Genomic DNA, 15,268 nt, shown 5'->3' with positions numbered 1-15,268 from the left:
GCACCAAAGCTCGAGCTTCAATGTAACACTAAGTGAATGCCATGTTCAGCCTGCCTTCCCAACCCAAACCATGTTGAAACAGCAAATCAAGTGTTGGCAGGTAATAGTTTTTCCCTCTCCAGTGGGCTTTAGAAATCAACAGCTTAAAAGCAAAGAGGAGTCTTTTTAAATAAGCAGCACAGCTCAGCTGGGGTCCTTTCAATGCCAGGACTAAGAGCCCTGTTACTCAGCAGACCCCAAGGGTGCCCTTCTTGCATTTTTTCACTAAAGAATCTTCTGCAGAGTATTCATGAAGTGAAGTGAAAGTCACTCAGTTATGCCTGACTCTTGTGACACCATGGACTGTAGCCTGCCAGGATCCTCTGTCTGTGGGATTCTCCAGGCAAGAATACTAGAGTGGGTAGCCATTCCCTTCTCCAGTGGATTTTTTCAACCCAGGGATCAAACCCAGGTTTCCTACATTGCAGGAGGATTCTTTACCGCATAAGCCACCAGGAAAGTAGAGTGCTCCTAAAGTGAAAATCTCTCAGTTGTGTCCGACTCTTTGAGACCCCATGAACTGTAGCCCACCAGGCTTCTCTGTCCGTGGAATCCTCCAGGCAAGAATACTGGAATGGGTAGCCAGTCCTTCTCCATCTTCCCAACCCAGGGATCGAACCCAAGTCTCCTGCATTGCAGGTGGAGTTTTTATTGTCTGAGACACCAGGGAAGCCCTACGGTGTCAATAAAAGGCTCATCAGTCTCTGTTTAACAAGGCAGAGACATTTGTATTAATAACGTGGTCCAGAAACGTTTTCATCTAAAATGGCTAACGTGTAAAAGAGACTGGTAGTTGCCAGTAAATACACAGCCATCCAGAAACATCAGGGGACTCTGAACAGTCAGCTCACTTATTCATAAATTCCCTAAAGCAAGCTTCCCACCTTATTCCTCTCCAGCTCACAGTGAGTGTTCGGGGAAGGAAGACAGGCAGCTGAGGCCTCACTGTGGTTCCAGAAACCTTCTCACACCCACTGTCTCACCCGAGTCATGCGACTTCTGGCGCCCCAGACTCTGGACAGGAACCTCAGCATCTGGCCTCAGCTCAGCCAGTGGATTTGAGAGGAGTGTCAGGAGTTGGTGGAGAGAGAGCCGCTGGTTATGGGACATTCCTGTAGGTGCTGTGTTGATGTGAAGCGAACTGTCCATTTTATGTGCCGGATACACGTGTACACGTGTGTGTGCACATGTGAGTCCCTAACAAATGGACAGAAGTGCCCAGGAGTAGAATTCACTTAGCATTGATAGGATGATCCTTCTAGTACAACACACGAAATGACACTGCAGCATGTTTAGCATTTTTCAGGCACCAGAGTACAGCTGAAGCAGAGTGTTCTCTCTCTACACACACACACATTTATGCCTGATTCCAAAAAGGAGCTGGGGCAGCTTACACTTAAAAGATTTATTATTTTCATCCTCGAACAATAACGTCATGAAATGGGAAGGTAATCATGTCAAAGATCTAGGCTAAGCTAAGGATCATAGATTTCACTGAGCGCCAATTTCGACGCTGAGCTTCCCAGCCGCCAAAGCAAAAAGGGGAACTGTGCTGTGCTGCCTGTCTTACCATCTGAGGGGAAGACCACAGAATTCTAGAAGGCTAGTGCTGGAGATACTCTTGCCTGGAGAATCCCATGGACGGAGGAGCCTGGTAGGCTACAGTCCATGGGGTCACTAAGAGTCAGACACGACTGAGTGACTTCACTTTCATGCACTGGAGAAGGAAATGGCAACCCACTCCAGTATTCTTGCCTGGAGAATCCCAGGGACAGGGGAATCTGTTGGGCTGCCATCTATGGGGTCGTACAGAGTCTGACACGACTGACTCGACTTAGCAGCAGCAGCAGTGCTGGAGAGGACCGCCTCGTTCTCTCATTTGCTATCGAGGAAGAAGAGACCCAGAGGCAGGAAACCATCACCCGTGACCAGGTTACTCAGGAAAGGTGATGGGGTGGCTGCGCTGAGAAGAGAATGAGGGACCCTGAGTTCTAGCCCAGTCCTTCTTTTCCTGTAGTTTGCTGCACCAAGAACACGTGCCTAATTGTTCTGAGGCTTTACTTCGTATAACGGCAGCAGGGTGGGTGGGATCGGCAAGTGCGTCAGACCTCTGGGTTGTGCCTGGCAATGCCCTGGGGATGGCGGGGGGGCAGTGGGGATGGAACCTCCTGCTTGCCTCGGATGAGTTTGTTGGGGGCCCGTACTCAGCTGATGGGAAGCCAGGTACCTGGAGCAGAGTGATGGTGGGGACAGGGACGGGTCCCCCCACCTCCGAGATGGACTTTCCTGGGAAGAAACCTGGAGTTTGGAGCCGCTCCAGGGGCTGCAGGGGCCTCTGTGCTGTCTGGGATTCCAATCTCCGCAGCTGGTGTCTGAAGACAATAAGACATAGGCCTCCCCGCCCTGGGCCACCCCGCCCTGGCCCCAGATGGGCTGCGGTTAGCGGGGGCCTCCGCCAAGACGGTTGGTTCCTTGGGGAGAGGCCCGTGCAGAACGGGTCCAGGCCGGGGTGGGCCGGGAGCGGGGTGGTCCTGGGCTGCTGTGACGCATTGAAGGGAAGGCCGGGGCCGCTGGGTCCCTTCTCCTGCCCAGGGTTGCCCAGTGGAGACGAGCCTAGGGGCTACACAGCCTGAAGCCCAGGGCCTCTAGGGGTGCAGCTGTCAGCGCCCCTGGCTTCAAGGGTCAGAAATAGGAGGATGCTCTGAGCCTCGGGGGCCCATGCATGTGAGCACAGATGGGGCCCGGGAGGATACCCCTGCCACCAACCAAGTTTATGCATGATGAGAGTGAAGACCAGGAAGCTAATGGAGCTTAAGCCTTATCTGGGCAGAAAAGCTCCAGCCTCGTCTGCAGGGTGAGGCCCTGGGGGGAGGGGCTGGAGGTGGGCAGTTCTGTTCCCCTCGGCCTGCTCCCCACAGCCGTGCCGCCTCCCACGATCTCCATCTTAACCTGCAAATAAACCCCTCTGCCTGACCTTCTTCACTCCCTTCCCAAAGGCTGAGCGCTCTCAGCTGCCTCTCCCCCAGCTCATCTGTCTTCCCAGATAACCCAGGTCGCCCCTCTCCCCCGCCTCCGCCCCCTACACTGGGCTCCAGGCACCTCCCACCAGCCAGCATTCCATCTACCCCCACTCTGCTCCTCCCCTCACCCCCAGGCCCCCTTTGCAGGACACCAGCTTCCTCCTTCCCCACCCGTGTCTCCCACCATAGGACCTGAGTCCACGGAGACTCAAGGGGGAGGCCCCCACCACGGCGGCAACCTCACTCTTTTCTAGGCTTCTCAGCCCGGAAGAAAGAAAGCAGTCGTATATCTAGATGCTTCCAGGGGGCTTCTCCCCTCCCCCTGGCCTCCCCCCTCCCCAGAAAACCCTGGGAGGCTGAGGAAGGAGCGGAAAGACTGAGCTAAGCCTGCAGGAAATTAAACATGAAATGAAAACAAGCGCCTCTGATTCATTCTCTCATCCTGCCCCCAGTCCCCCATTCCAGGCCACTGATAAAGGGGGATCCCATTTCAGCGGCCCAGAGAGGAGACCCGATCCGCCCTTGGCTCCCAGTGGGCGGCCTGGGCCTGGACCCCAGGAGCCCTGGGAGGAAAGGGGAGGCCCCCCCGGGAGGCTCTGGGACAGGGGCTGAGGCCCCAGCCTGGGAGGGGATCAGCCCCCAGTGGGGGACACAGGAGAGCGGATTCTCCTGCACCAGCATCAAGATGGAAAACAAAGTAATGTTGAAATGCCAGCAGCTCAGGATGTGTGTGTGTGTGACGCTTGTGCTTGTATACTGGCTAGGAAGGTGCAGACTCACCTCTCCTTGTGTGTGTGTTATGTGTATGTGTGTTGTGTGTGTATGTTGTATATGTGTGTTGTGTGTGTTGTGTGTGTATGTTGTATGTGTGTGTTGTGTGTGTTGTGTGTATGTGTGTTGTGTGCGTGTGTATTGTGTTGTGTGTGTTGTGTGTGTATGTTGTGTGTATGTGTGTGGTGTGTGGTGTGTGTGTTGTATGTGTGTGCTGTGTGTATGTTGTATGTGTGTTGTGTGTTGTATGTGTGTGCTGTGTGTTGTGTGTGTTGTGTTGTGTGTGTTGTGTGTGTTGTGTGTGTATGTTGTGTGTATGTGTGTGGTGTGTGGTGTGTGTGTTGTATGTGTGTGCTGTGTGTATGTTGTATGTGTGTTGTGTGTGTTGTGTGTTGTGTGTTGTATGTGTGTGCTGTGTGTTGTGTGTGTTGTGTGTATGTTATGTGTATGTGTGTTGTGTTGTGTGTGTTGTGTGTGGTGTGTTGTGTGTGTTGTGTGTATGTGTGTTGTGTGTGTGTTGTGTGTGTTGTGTGTGTGTGTGTGTGTGTGTGATGCTGGTGCCTGTATACTGACTGGGAAGGTGCAGCCCCACCTCCCTCCTCCCCCCTCCCTCCCCACACTAACATGAGCCACACCTACCCCTTCTTTTTTGACTTCTTTCTTCCTGAAAAAGACTGTAGGAAAGGAGCTATAAATAAACCAGGGCGAAGTCTGAAAACTCCCTGAAGCACTTACCCTCTAGCTCACCTTGCCTTCGGAGGCACAGCCCCGGGGAAGCTGGCAGCACAGATGCTGGCCCCAGTTTCCAGATGCACAAACTGAGGCCCGAGGAAACGCCGGGCAGGCCAGCGGGTACCCATGGGCTCAGCAGCCTCTGTGCCGCCCCGCAGGGGGCGGGCCAAGGCCTCCAGCCTGGCTCCGGCTCCCTCCTCCCAGGAAGCTCCGTGCCCTGGGCCCTGCTGCCAGGGGCGTGCCCTGCACCGGAGTCAGCGGGCAGGTGTGCAACAAACTGCCAGAAATCTCCCTCTGAGGAGCTCTAAAGCCTGGGAGCCAGCCTGCAGCCGAGGCTGCTCACGCCCCCTCTCCCATCCTCCCTGGTCCCCGTCACCCTCTCCCCAGACCCCAAGTCACCCGTAGGGGTGCCAGACCCCAAGGCCAGCTCTTGCCCAGGAGCCTCGGGAAAGTTCTCAGCTTGCCAGAAACGCTACTGCAAAGGAAGCTTCTATTAAGCCCAGTAGCTTTTGTTTGAAGGTTCTCAATTTTTTTCTTAAGTATGATCAAACAAGACCCTGGCTCATACACCTGACTCAGAGACCACAAATCCCCAAGAGGTCCCCTGGTCAAGTCAACGCAGCATCCCCGTGCTTAGTGACAGATGGCGACCCTCTTACCTGGTGTTCGAGGGCCCCTACCATCTGATTCCGTGATCCTCCCCCTCCCATCACTCTCCCAGCTGGTGGCGTGGCCGGGCCGTTTCTAAACTCAGCCTGGACTTCTGTCCCTCCATCCCCCATCTTCCCTCCACAAAGCTGTCCCTGACCGTCCTCTGAGAGCCCGGCTGAAGCCCTGTCTCCCAGAGAAGCTGTAACCCAGGAGGTCCTGACTCTTTCCACAAAAGGCTGCATGGGGGATTCAGGAAGTGGAAATTCCGAATCTAGGCCGAGAGGTCCCAGGAAGCCCGGACATTTTGGAAAACGATGCAAAAACCACACTTGTGTGATCCTCTGTGCGTGCTTAGTCGCTCAGTCTTGTCTGGCTCTCTGTGATCCCATGGACTGTAGCCCGCCAGGCTCCTCTGTCCATGGGATTCTCCAGGCAAGACTATTAGAGTGGGTTGCCATGCCCTCCTCCAGGGGATCTACGTGAGCCAGGGATCGAACTGGCATCTTATTATATCTCCTGCATTGGCAGGTGGGTTCTTTACCACTTCACCACCCAGGAGAATGATTCTCTGGTGAAGCACTCACAGCTGTCATCAGATTCTGCCCAGTATTCTGTGGCCCCAGAGAACTGGGCTGCCCCATGTCAGGGCTGGTTAGTTGACCGCTGAGATGACTGGTGACGTGTTCTGTGTGCATGTGACACTTGTCTGCTCTGGGTTCTGAAGCTCAGAAAAATGAACCTATTGGCCCAACATCGCGCCTACGACTGGGGTGTAAACTGCCTTCCCGGCTCTCAGCGTCGATCCTTCCAGGTTGTCAGCTCTTGAGCACAGAGACCAAGGCAGATGTGTTATCTATAGCCCCACAGTCTTGACCCTGTAACTACAGCCGGAGGGGCTTGAGGGCAAGGCTGGTGCTGCCCCGAACATAGGGGCCCCAGTTCCGGGCCTGACCCCGGCGACAACTGCTCTGCCTGCAGGTCTGGTTCCAGAACCGGAGGGCCAAGTGGAGAAAGAGGGAACGCTTTGGGCAAATGCAGCAGGTCCGGACCCACTTCTCCACGGCCTATGAGCTGCCCCTCCTCACCCGAGCAGAGAACTACGCCCAGGTGAGTCCCTGCCCCCAACTGCCTGCTCTGGTGCCCTGAGGAGGAGCACCCTCCCCAGAGAGAGAGCTCGGGGCTCCAAGTCCCCCACTCAGGCCCGTTCCAGGAGTGCACTGTGTCTCCAGGATGAGGGAAGCCCAGAATTCTCTCTGCCCAGCATAAGCGTTGACCCAGACTTGGCTGGACCTTAGGGAAGGGGAGATTGGGGGAGGAGGTAAGAATGGCTTTTCCTTCGGCCACTTTGGTGATGGGCATCGGAACTGAGGAATGCTGAAGGCCAGGGTCCTTCTAGGCCACCGGGAGCCACCCAGAGTGTTTCCTAGGAGAAGGGGGTCCCGAAGCTGGAGGACATGAGTGAGGCAAGGCTGGAATGAACGTGGGATTCTGAGACCCAAGATTTAGGCTGTCATCCCAGCTCCAGAGCTTTCTCCGTTCAGGCAAGTCACAAATCTGAGCCTCAAGTTTCTTCACCTAGGAACTGGGGATTTTAAAAGCACTTGCCTCAGGACTTCCCTGGTGACCCAGTGGTTAAGATTCCATGCTTCAACGGCCGGGGGGCCTCAGGTTCAACCCCTGGTCGGGGAACTAAGATCCCATATCCCACACGATGTGGCCAAAAAAAAAAAAAAAAAGCAACTGCCTCAATTCTTTCACAAGCTTGTTGGAGAGTCCGCATTAGATTGTGCAAAAGTGCTTTGTGAACTACATGGTTTTAGAAAGGTTGCTTTGCGTGTGTATGGCTCTCCCAGGTGTCTGGCCGTCTCTTCCCATCCCTTCCAGAGCGTCTTCTTCCCCGGCTGTCCATCGGCCCCTCATCCTGGTGGCACTCGGGTCCTCAGTGGGATGTCAAGGGACGGGAAGCGATGTGGGTGAAGTCAGGCAGCCAGGACCCTTGGAGAGATGCATCTGGGGCCGAGTGCTGTCCTGACGTCCCTCAACCTGCCCTGCAGAGGCGGCCAGTTCCTCCCTCTCAGGCTTCCTTGTGCTGTGGCCTCCACCTTCGGCTCCAAGCCTGGGCCCGCCCAGCAGTAAGCCAGGCCACAGGCCTTCCTAGGCCTCCCTTACCTCTCACTCTCCTGGAGCTGAGATAGCCCATGGTCCCTGGGTACCCTACGGGACCCATGCTGCCCCTGCCGCTCCGAGGATTCACATGGCCGGGGGCAGGGGGCAGGCCCAGGGATGAGGCTGGGGAATGGGGAGTGGGGGTGGTCTCCTGCACACACACCACCTGCATCAGCTCCCAGCCCACCCATATTTTTCTCTCCTCTCTCCCTCCTCCCAGCCAGCCTCCCTCTGTCCCCAGGAGGATGGACACCCCCCAGCCCGGACTCCTTGGCCTTGACCTCTGCGGCCCGACCTCACACGCCAGAGGGGCTCATGCTCATTCTTCTCATGCAGCACCACACACCACATCCCTCAGGCTTCTCGAGAGAGGCGGTCCCCATCACCCGAACCTGCAAGCAGTTCTTGTCATTGCAGTCCCCATGGCATCTCTTGTCACTCCTTTTATTACCAACTTCACTGAAAGTACCGAACACTGTGGGGTGGGGGCGGGGGGCAGGCCGGCAGAATCTGCTCCAGGACCACTGAGAAGCCCTTTCACGTGGCCGGGAGATGCACCATCTCCTTCTCAGAGCCTGTTCTGCCCATCATCCGCCCCACCGCCCCCCTCATCCAGGAGAGATGCATTTCTGGCTGAGTCCCCAGCTCTGCCTCCCTGTAAATGCTGAGGGAAAACGGGGTCTAGAGCGGGAAGCTGGGGAGGGGGAAAGGATTTTAGCTGCACAGATAGAAGACAAAGTGTCCAGTTCAACCCCTCACCCGCTGCCCGAGCACCTTCCACCTCTTCCACCCGTCTCCCCGCCCCCCAGCCAGGAACCTGTGGGCATCCTGCCTGGTTCCATCCATCCACTTACCACCTCCCAAGGCAGCCCTTTTGGACCCTGAATTACTTCTGAAGCCTCAAGGGCACCAGCCCCTAGGACCTCCGCTACTGACCTTGGCTTCTGAGAGAATTGAGGCCCCCACCGTCCACTCTGAGAGTGGACGGCCCCAGAGCCAATGTTCCCAACGCCAGAGCTCTCTGAGCTTGTGTCCCCTCCCATTGATCAAATCACAAGGGTGAACCGGGCCTGGGGAGGAGCTGGAGTGGGGTGAGGGCCAGGTGCTGACCCCAAGCGGGTCCATGGCTGGAGAGACAAAGCCTGCCTCTGCGTCTAAAATCCAGGGCTGCCAGGAATTCCCTGGCGGTCCAATGACTAGGACTCTGACTGCAGGGGGCACAGGTTCGATCCCCGGTCAGGGAACTAAGATCCCGCAAGCAGTGTGGTCAAATAAACAAAATCAGGGGCTGCCCTCAGCTGGTGAGCCATGCCCCAGGATGGCCCTTTCACTGGACTCTTGATGGAATTTGGAGTTCAATCCTTAAAACGGAGTTTCTGCTGCTCTCCTGGACCTGGGAACGGAGGAACCAGAGCATAAAACCCCGAGGCTCCTAGGGGGCTAGATGGCCAGGCAGGTTTGGAAAGCCTCCCAGGTTGGAGTGGTTTTATCATCAGGATGGGTTTGTAAGTGAAGAGAGGTCACCTGCGAGGGACAGGGAAGCACCCCCGTGTCCAGCCAGCCTGTGACGCATCTCCCTCCGCTCTCCCCAGATTCAGAACCCGTCCTGGATCGGCAACAACGGGGCCGCCTCGCCCGTGCCAGCGTGTGTGGTCCCCTGTGACCCGGTGCCCGCCTGCATGTCCCCGCACGCCCACCCCCCCGGCTCCGGGGCCAGCGGCGTCACCGACTTCCTGAGCGTCTCGGGGGCTGGCAGCCACGTGGGCCAGACGCACATGGGCAGCCTGTTCGGAGCCGCGGGCCTCAGCCCGGGCCTCAACGGCTATGAGCTCAACGGGGAGCCGGACCGCAAGACTTCGAGCATCGCGGCCCTCCGCATGAAGGCCAAGGAGCACAGCGCGGCCATCTCCTGGGCCACATGACAAGACCGCCCCGCCCCGGCCCTGCGCCCTCCCCCGCCCTGGGGCACTGGCCGCGCCCACGCTCCCCAGGCCCCTGGCCCCCCCACTCGACTCCCCTCTTGGGCGCCTGGCCTGGGCCCAGGGGCCTGACCCTCAGCACTTTCAGCCGGCCCAAGTCTGAGGCCCCCGGGGACTGCGGGGAGGGAGGCGGGCGGCAGGCACCGAGGCCGGGCCTTCCGCTCCCGGCCAGAGGCAGTGGAGGCAGCCAGGTGGCCCGAGTTTTGCAGCTTTGCATCCATTATAAGCTGAAGACCCTTTCTCCCCACTCCTCCTCCTCCGCCCTGCCCGGTTTGACCACTGAGTCGAGATCTAGATTCCCACCTGGACCAGCTGTGGCTACAGTGGCTACGGGAACGTCCATCCTTCCCTCTGCTGTGTGGTCCCCGATCACCAGCCCGGTGACCGTGTCTGGAGAACAGATGCCCTGCCCACTCAGCCTCTGCCGCCCATCTCCTGTGCTTTCCCTCAAAGCCCGCGGACTCCAACCTCCTAGACCCAAGGCACCCGCCTCGCCTTCACCCTGGACGCGAGGAGCCCCGGTCCTGCTGTCTGTCCCGCACGCACAGACACGCTGTGCGCACGCTGATACAGCCCCCGCACGTTGTCTGGACGCACCCAGAGGGACTGCGCAGAGAGAGAGAGAGAGAGAGAGAGGAGCTGGCGCCGAAGGAGCCCGCCATCGCCCAGCAACGCTGGCCCCCGCGCACCCCGAGACTCCGGATCTGGGTGAACAGTGCAGGGGAGGAGGCCCGCTGCCCGCGGCGCCCACGGTGCTGGAGGCAAGCTTCTAGGAGCCGGGGGGATCTGCAGGGAGGCGTCCCGGGGAGGCAGGGCTCGTGCACACACGTCGGCTCTCCGGCCGCCTTGACGCCCCGCCTCAAGCAGGATGGTGGTGGCGGGGGGCAGGTCTGGGTAGCTTTGTTCCCCGTCCAGTCCGGCCCCTCCAGGGGCAGTCTGAAGATCCTGGTCGCTCGCTGGGGCTGCTGGGCCAGTGTCCTGGTGCGGAAAGACTCGCGCCTCAACACAGCCGCTAGGGCCTGGGGGCACGGCGCCAGAGGGTTCAGAGCGGGCTGAGGGATCTGGCAGAGGACGAGGGCACACTTGCCCGGCCTCTGGGCGGCAGGCCGGCCCCCACGCAGCCTCAGACGGCCTTCCCAGTTAGCGGGCTCCAGCGCCACACCCGCCCAGAGCCTTCCGCGCATTCCTCCGGGCCCCCGAGCTCCTCCGGGCCTAGGGCAGAGCGAGCCCGCCCTGGCATTCCTGCCCTGTGGCACGGGCGACCCCAGCCCCTCGTTCTGGCCTCTGGAGGGCTCATGTGGGGCTGAGCTCCTTGGGGTCGCTTGCTCTGTTCTAGACACAGTGCTTTCTGGAAGCAGATCTCCCTGGCTGCAGGAAGGGGCCTCCTTCTCAGGGGGGTTCCATTTGAATCTCAGCTCCAGGGCCCAGGGGTCAGCTAAGCTCGGGGCACGGGGTACCCGTCCTCCAAGGCAGGCCTTTTGAGCGCTGGGAGGCCCCCTTGTAGGTAGCTCCGAGGAAAAGGGCCTGCTTTTTCTCCCTTCTACCCCAATCGTGTCAGTGAGGAGAGCTAGGTCTACCAGGCCCAGGGGCCTGGACACAGCACAGTCTCGTGGGTGGGTGGGGAGGGGTGAGACCCTCCCCCTTGAGTTGTTTTGGGGGACGTGACAGTCTCCACCTGTGTCTCAAGTCCTCATATGCTCCGGAAACAGGACTATGGAAGGAGCTGATCTCGACCCCCCCCCCCCCCCTAGTAAGAGTCAGACCTCTTTGGGAATCGTAGCTCTAAAGTTGATCTTCTTGAAGTGAAAAGGGTCTTGGACATTGAATTAAATGTTCTTGGAGGTTTAGCTTTAAATGTTTTCTACGTTTGAGGACCTGGGAATGACTCTTAGGAAGCCTTTTCTAGTTCTAAGCTTGGCTGAAACAACTCGACTCCCAAAATCTAGGAAGAGGAAGGAAGAAATGACTTCAGGATGGAGACAATGCCCCCAGTTCCTCCTTAAATGCCATCGTGGCTGGAAAGACCTGGGAGGTATGTTCTCACCTGGGTGAGAATCAGACAGAGAGACAGAACCAGGATAGTCCCCGAGGGGGAGGGAAGGGAGAGACACGGCTCTTAAGTGGAACCTTCTGGAAGGTACCTCTGGCGATCAGTTCTGCTGTGTGTCTGCTTTCCACCTGGGCCAGACCTCAGTCAGGCAAATTTCATCCCAAAGCTTGAGAAGAAAAATCTTCCGATAGAAGAAGGCTCTTTGGCGCTGATTGCCTGTCCCACCAACGCAGCTAAGTATTTAGATTAAATGTCAATATGAAACACCTCTGCATCTCCCCACGGGTAGCTACCCGCCCCAGGCCTGCCCTTGCCCTGTCCCAGTCCCCTAGGGCCTGCCTGACACTCTAACAATCACAGAATCACTGAGGGGGAAGGGATCAGAAACCTTCTAGTCTGCGCAATCCCTTCACAATGGAGATGACCCCAGTCCCCAGTGGGGAAGGTGATCATCCTGAGCCACGTTTCACTTGAGGCAGAGCTAAGAGAGGGGCTCTAATGACCGATGCTGCGTGGAGCTCGCCAGGGTTGGGGGTTGGGCCCAGGCCTTCTGCAGTCTCAGCTGCTGGGGCGGGAGGGACCCCGCAGCCTCTCGTGTGATGACTAAAGCAAGCGTGGGCGGGACTCTCTGGGCTGGCGGCATCCTCAGGAGCACGGTCTCATGAAGGCAGGTGCAGGGGAGAGTGGATGGCTCCGGGGGTCACTGTTAAGCCAATAAGCTAAAAGAGGTGGGGTTTCCTTTGCTCTTTGCCTAAAATCTCAACAGAGATGGCCACACAAACCGGAACTAATGGGTGACTGGCAGGCCCCCTGGGAAGCCTCCCCACGCTGCCAGCCCCCCGAATCCTGCTGGGAACCAGTCTCGGCGGCCAAGGCTTGACACTAAGGTGCTGCTACCACCCTCAGATGCCGTCGCTGCTCCTAGGGCAGCGTGGGGGAGAGAGGGCTCCGGGGACACGCGGAGAGGCTTGTCCCTGAGTCTTCGACGGCACTCGGAGGACACGGGCTTTGGAACTTTCCTTGAATTCTTTCCACTATACTTGATTCTCGGCTCTCACCGCCACGCCTCCAGCGTGGGGAAGCATGGCGGCCAGGTTGGTTCACAGACACTGCTAGGGGGTGGGGGTAGCAAGCGTGAGGCGGGTCTCCAGTACACGTGGCCGCGGCCACATCGGGCCCAGCGCCGGTGTCCCCTCTGCCCTCTTCCGGCTGGGTCGACAAGAAGAGCTCCTCCGTGCAAATGACCACGAATCCTGCTGCAGCCATTCTCCCCCTGGGCTGGACATCCTGGGGCTTCCAGTCTGCTTGACGGCCTGTCGGGTGCCAAAGCCCACAGGCCTAGCAGGAAGTGAGGATGGCTGGGCAAACGGGCCCCAAGGATAATAATCCATGACCACAAAAGAGAAAACTGGGAAGACAACGAAAACTCAACTCCTCAAATTCCCGGGGAGCCCACGTGACGTCTTGTAAAGATGCTAGGGGGAGGAAGGGTGTTCCAGTCAACCAAACATCTCCTGCCCTCCCCTGTCCCTTCTTCCCCTTCACTTACACACATAGAGCTAGGCCTTTATACTACTGATTTTGAAGGACAGTTTTCAATGTCTAATAGTCTGTTTGGTGTGCAGTGGGTTGAAAAGAGAGCTGAGTGCTGGAAGGAACATGAACCTCAATCAATAATGACTGTTCTCCTTGTAAGATATTGTAACCCTGTATAAATGCAACTTTTCCTTTAGCTTAATGGCCTGGGGTGGAATACTAAAAATATATATGAAAAATACATTAAAAATTCAGAAAAAAAATGTATTAAAAAAAAGGAGGTCGGTTCCATAAAGTTTTACTGCCTATACCACCATGTAACTACATTATAGCAAAATATTAAAAAAAAAATTTCTTGCCTTTTAAAGTAAGTTATTGCACTTACATCTTTGGGAATAGGGGAGGACTGTTGGACTATTGACGAGAAGGGGACGTAGGGGTCCAGGCGTGGGGCCATATAGAGCGTGGACGCCGCTATGCGTTTGCAGAGCACCCTTGGCTGGGCACGGCCCAAACTGTCTGCTTGGTTGTTGTTTGCAATAAACTCCTTCTCCTTCCTCCCTTCAACTGGAACCTGTCTGTTTTGTTCCTAACTTGTGACAGATGAAATGTGATCAGAGGGGCCTCTGAAATCTCACGTTAATTGAAGTCGGCAAAAAATACTAACAGTGCCCTTTTGAACTGCTGACACAGTACAGAATGGATTACCAGGGCTAGATTAACAACAGGTGGCCAGCCAGAGCTCCTGCACAAAGAGGGGTGCATGGCCTGCAAGCGGCTGGAGCACCACCCACCCCCCCCCCAATCATCCCCAAGGACCTGCCTCCACGCCAGACAAGCAGTGGAGGGAAACCAGGGGCCGCCCCTGCGTCTCCAGTGCGCTCATCACGGCCACTCGATATCACTGGTGCCATCTGGGTTTCCGGGGTCTGTTCTGAAAGCGAGGGGCCAGCCAGGGCCTGGAGGTCAGGGTGGGGAGACCCGGCTGCTTAGGACAAAGGGCTCAGGACAGGCTTCCAGGAGAGGCAGTTCTCCATCCCAGCTCTGATGCTTAGTGGCTGAGAGAACCTGCAGGAGGTAAGGCCTGGGGATTTTTTAAAGCAAAGCACTTAATACAAATTCTAAAGCCAAGCTGGAGGCCCAGGTTTTGCTATGCAAGAGGCGCTTCCTTGCTTTCCAACCTAAAGGTGACTCAAGCAGTTAGTCTCCCAGGGACCCCTCTGTACGCTGAAGGGGAGGCATCCTTGTTTGCCTGACCCTCAGCTCTTGCATCTGAAGGAGGGAAGAAGCCTGTCTGCCCAGTTTACCAGTTCGGGGGGAGGTTTGCATGGAGATGGCCCGTGCATGGGCTTTGTAAGCTGATGTGGCAATAGGACATGAAGGACAATGATTATTCCCGGGAGAAAGACATCACCCTCTGGCTACCAGCTCTGAGTCTGACATGAAGCTCTTTTTCATCGTCTCCTTCTGACTATGCAAATACTGCTTCTCTGGAGCCATGTTAGGGGAAGCACTCTGACTGAAACCGCCCACCCTGGCCAGGAATCACAGTAACCATCTGCATGAGTTACTTTAGGACAGGAGGTCCTAGTGAGGAACATGGAACTAACAGGCCACCACCAACTGCAAGAGTTCTGGAAAGGTCAAAAGGAGCTGCCCCGTGTTCTACCACCGCCCAGAATCCTTCTCACTGGCATCCAGCTTGGCTGAACAATGCATGCACCACCAGGAAGGACCCTGAGTCAGAACGATTGGCCAAAGACAACCTGGAAACTAATCCCATCACCATAAAACCCGAGACAGCAAGCCGCGTGGCAGAGCAGTTCTCCTGGGTTCCCTTACCCTCCTGCTCTCCACCTGGGTGTCCCGTCCCAATAAAGTCTCTTGCTTTGTCTGCACATGTGTCTCCTTGGATAATACATTTCCGAGTGTTAGACAAGAGCCCACTCTCGGGCCCTGGAAGGGGTCCCCCTTCCTGCAACCGTAACTCTAGGGTAAGTTTTCATTCATTTATAGACCCAGATGGCTTTAGGTTGGCTTGAACTAGGAACTTGTTTTTTAAAAAAGACCCTTGCCATCTGATAGGGTCATGGGAGCTCTTGGACTCTCCACACCGAGTCACCGGCAAGTCCCAAGGTGGGGATGGAAGCAGAGGGAGAAATGCCTTGTGCGTGGGAAGCTGCCTGCCTGCAATCCTTGCTTAGCAACCCCAACAGTATCTGGAGTCCAGATGAGTGCTACCGCCAAAGGGCAGGATGGCTGCTGGGTCATCTGGTCCTCGCTGGTGACTCAAGTACCCCATTCCTGGGATTTGTGCCTCCGAG

The 15,268-nt window shown here is 56.8% G+C and overlaps 1 protein-coding gene across 1 annotated transcript in view; it reads left to right on the top strand.

The window, feature by feature from the left end:
- Positions 1-9,301, top strand: part of ALX4 (ALX homeobox 4) — a 44,892-nt gene extending 35,591 nt beyond the window's left edge. Inside the window, exons 3-4 of the mRNA XM_061140399.1 lie at positions 6,192-6,320; positions 8,972-9,301. Coding sequence (XP_060996382.1) covers positions 6,192-6,320; positions 8,972-9,301 — 459 coding nt within the window. The remainder of the gene's footprint in view (positions 1-6,191; positions 6,321-8,971) is intronic.
- The last annotated feature ends 5,967 nt before the right edge of the window (positions 9,302-15,268 follow it).

Source organism: Dama dama, chromosome 1 (genome assembly GCF_033118175.1).
Source record: "Dama dama isolate Ldn47 chromosome 1, ASM3311817v1, whole genome shotgun sequence".
NCBI classification, from domain to species: domain Eukaryota; kingdom Metazoa; phylum Chordata; class Mammalia; order Artiodactyla; family Cervidae; genus Dama; species Dama dama.
The sequence above is the reverse complement of the archived record's forward strand: the minus strand, read 5'-3'. Positions and strand labels throughout refer to the sequence as shown.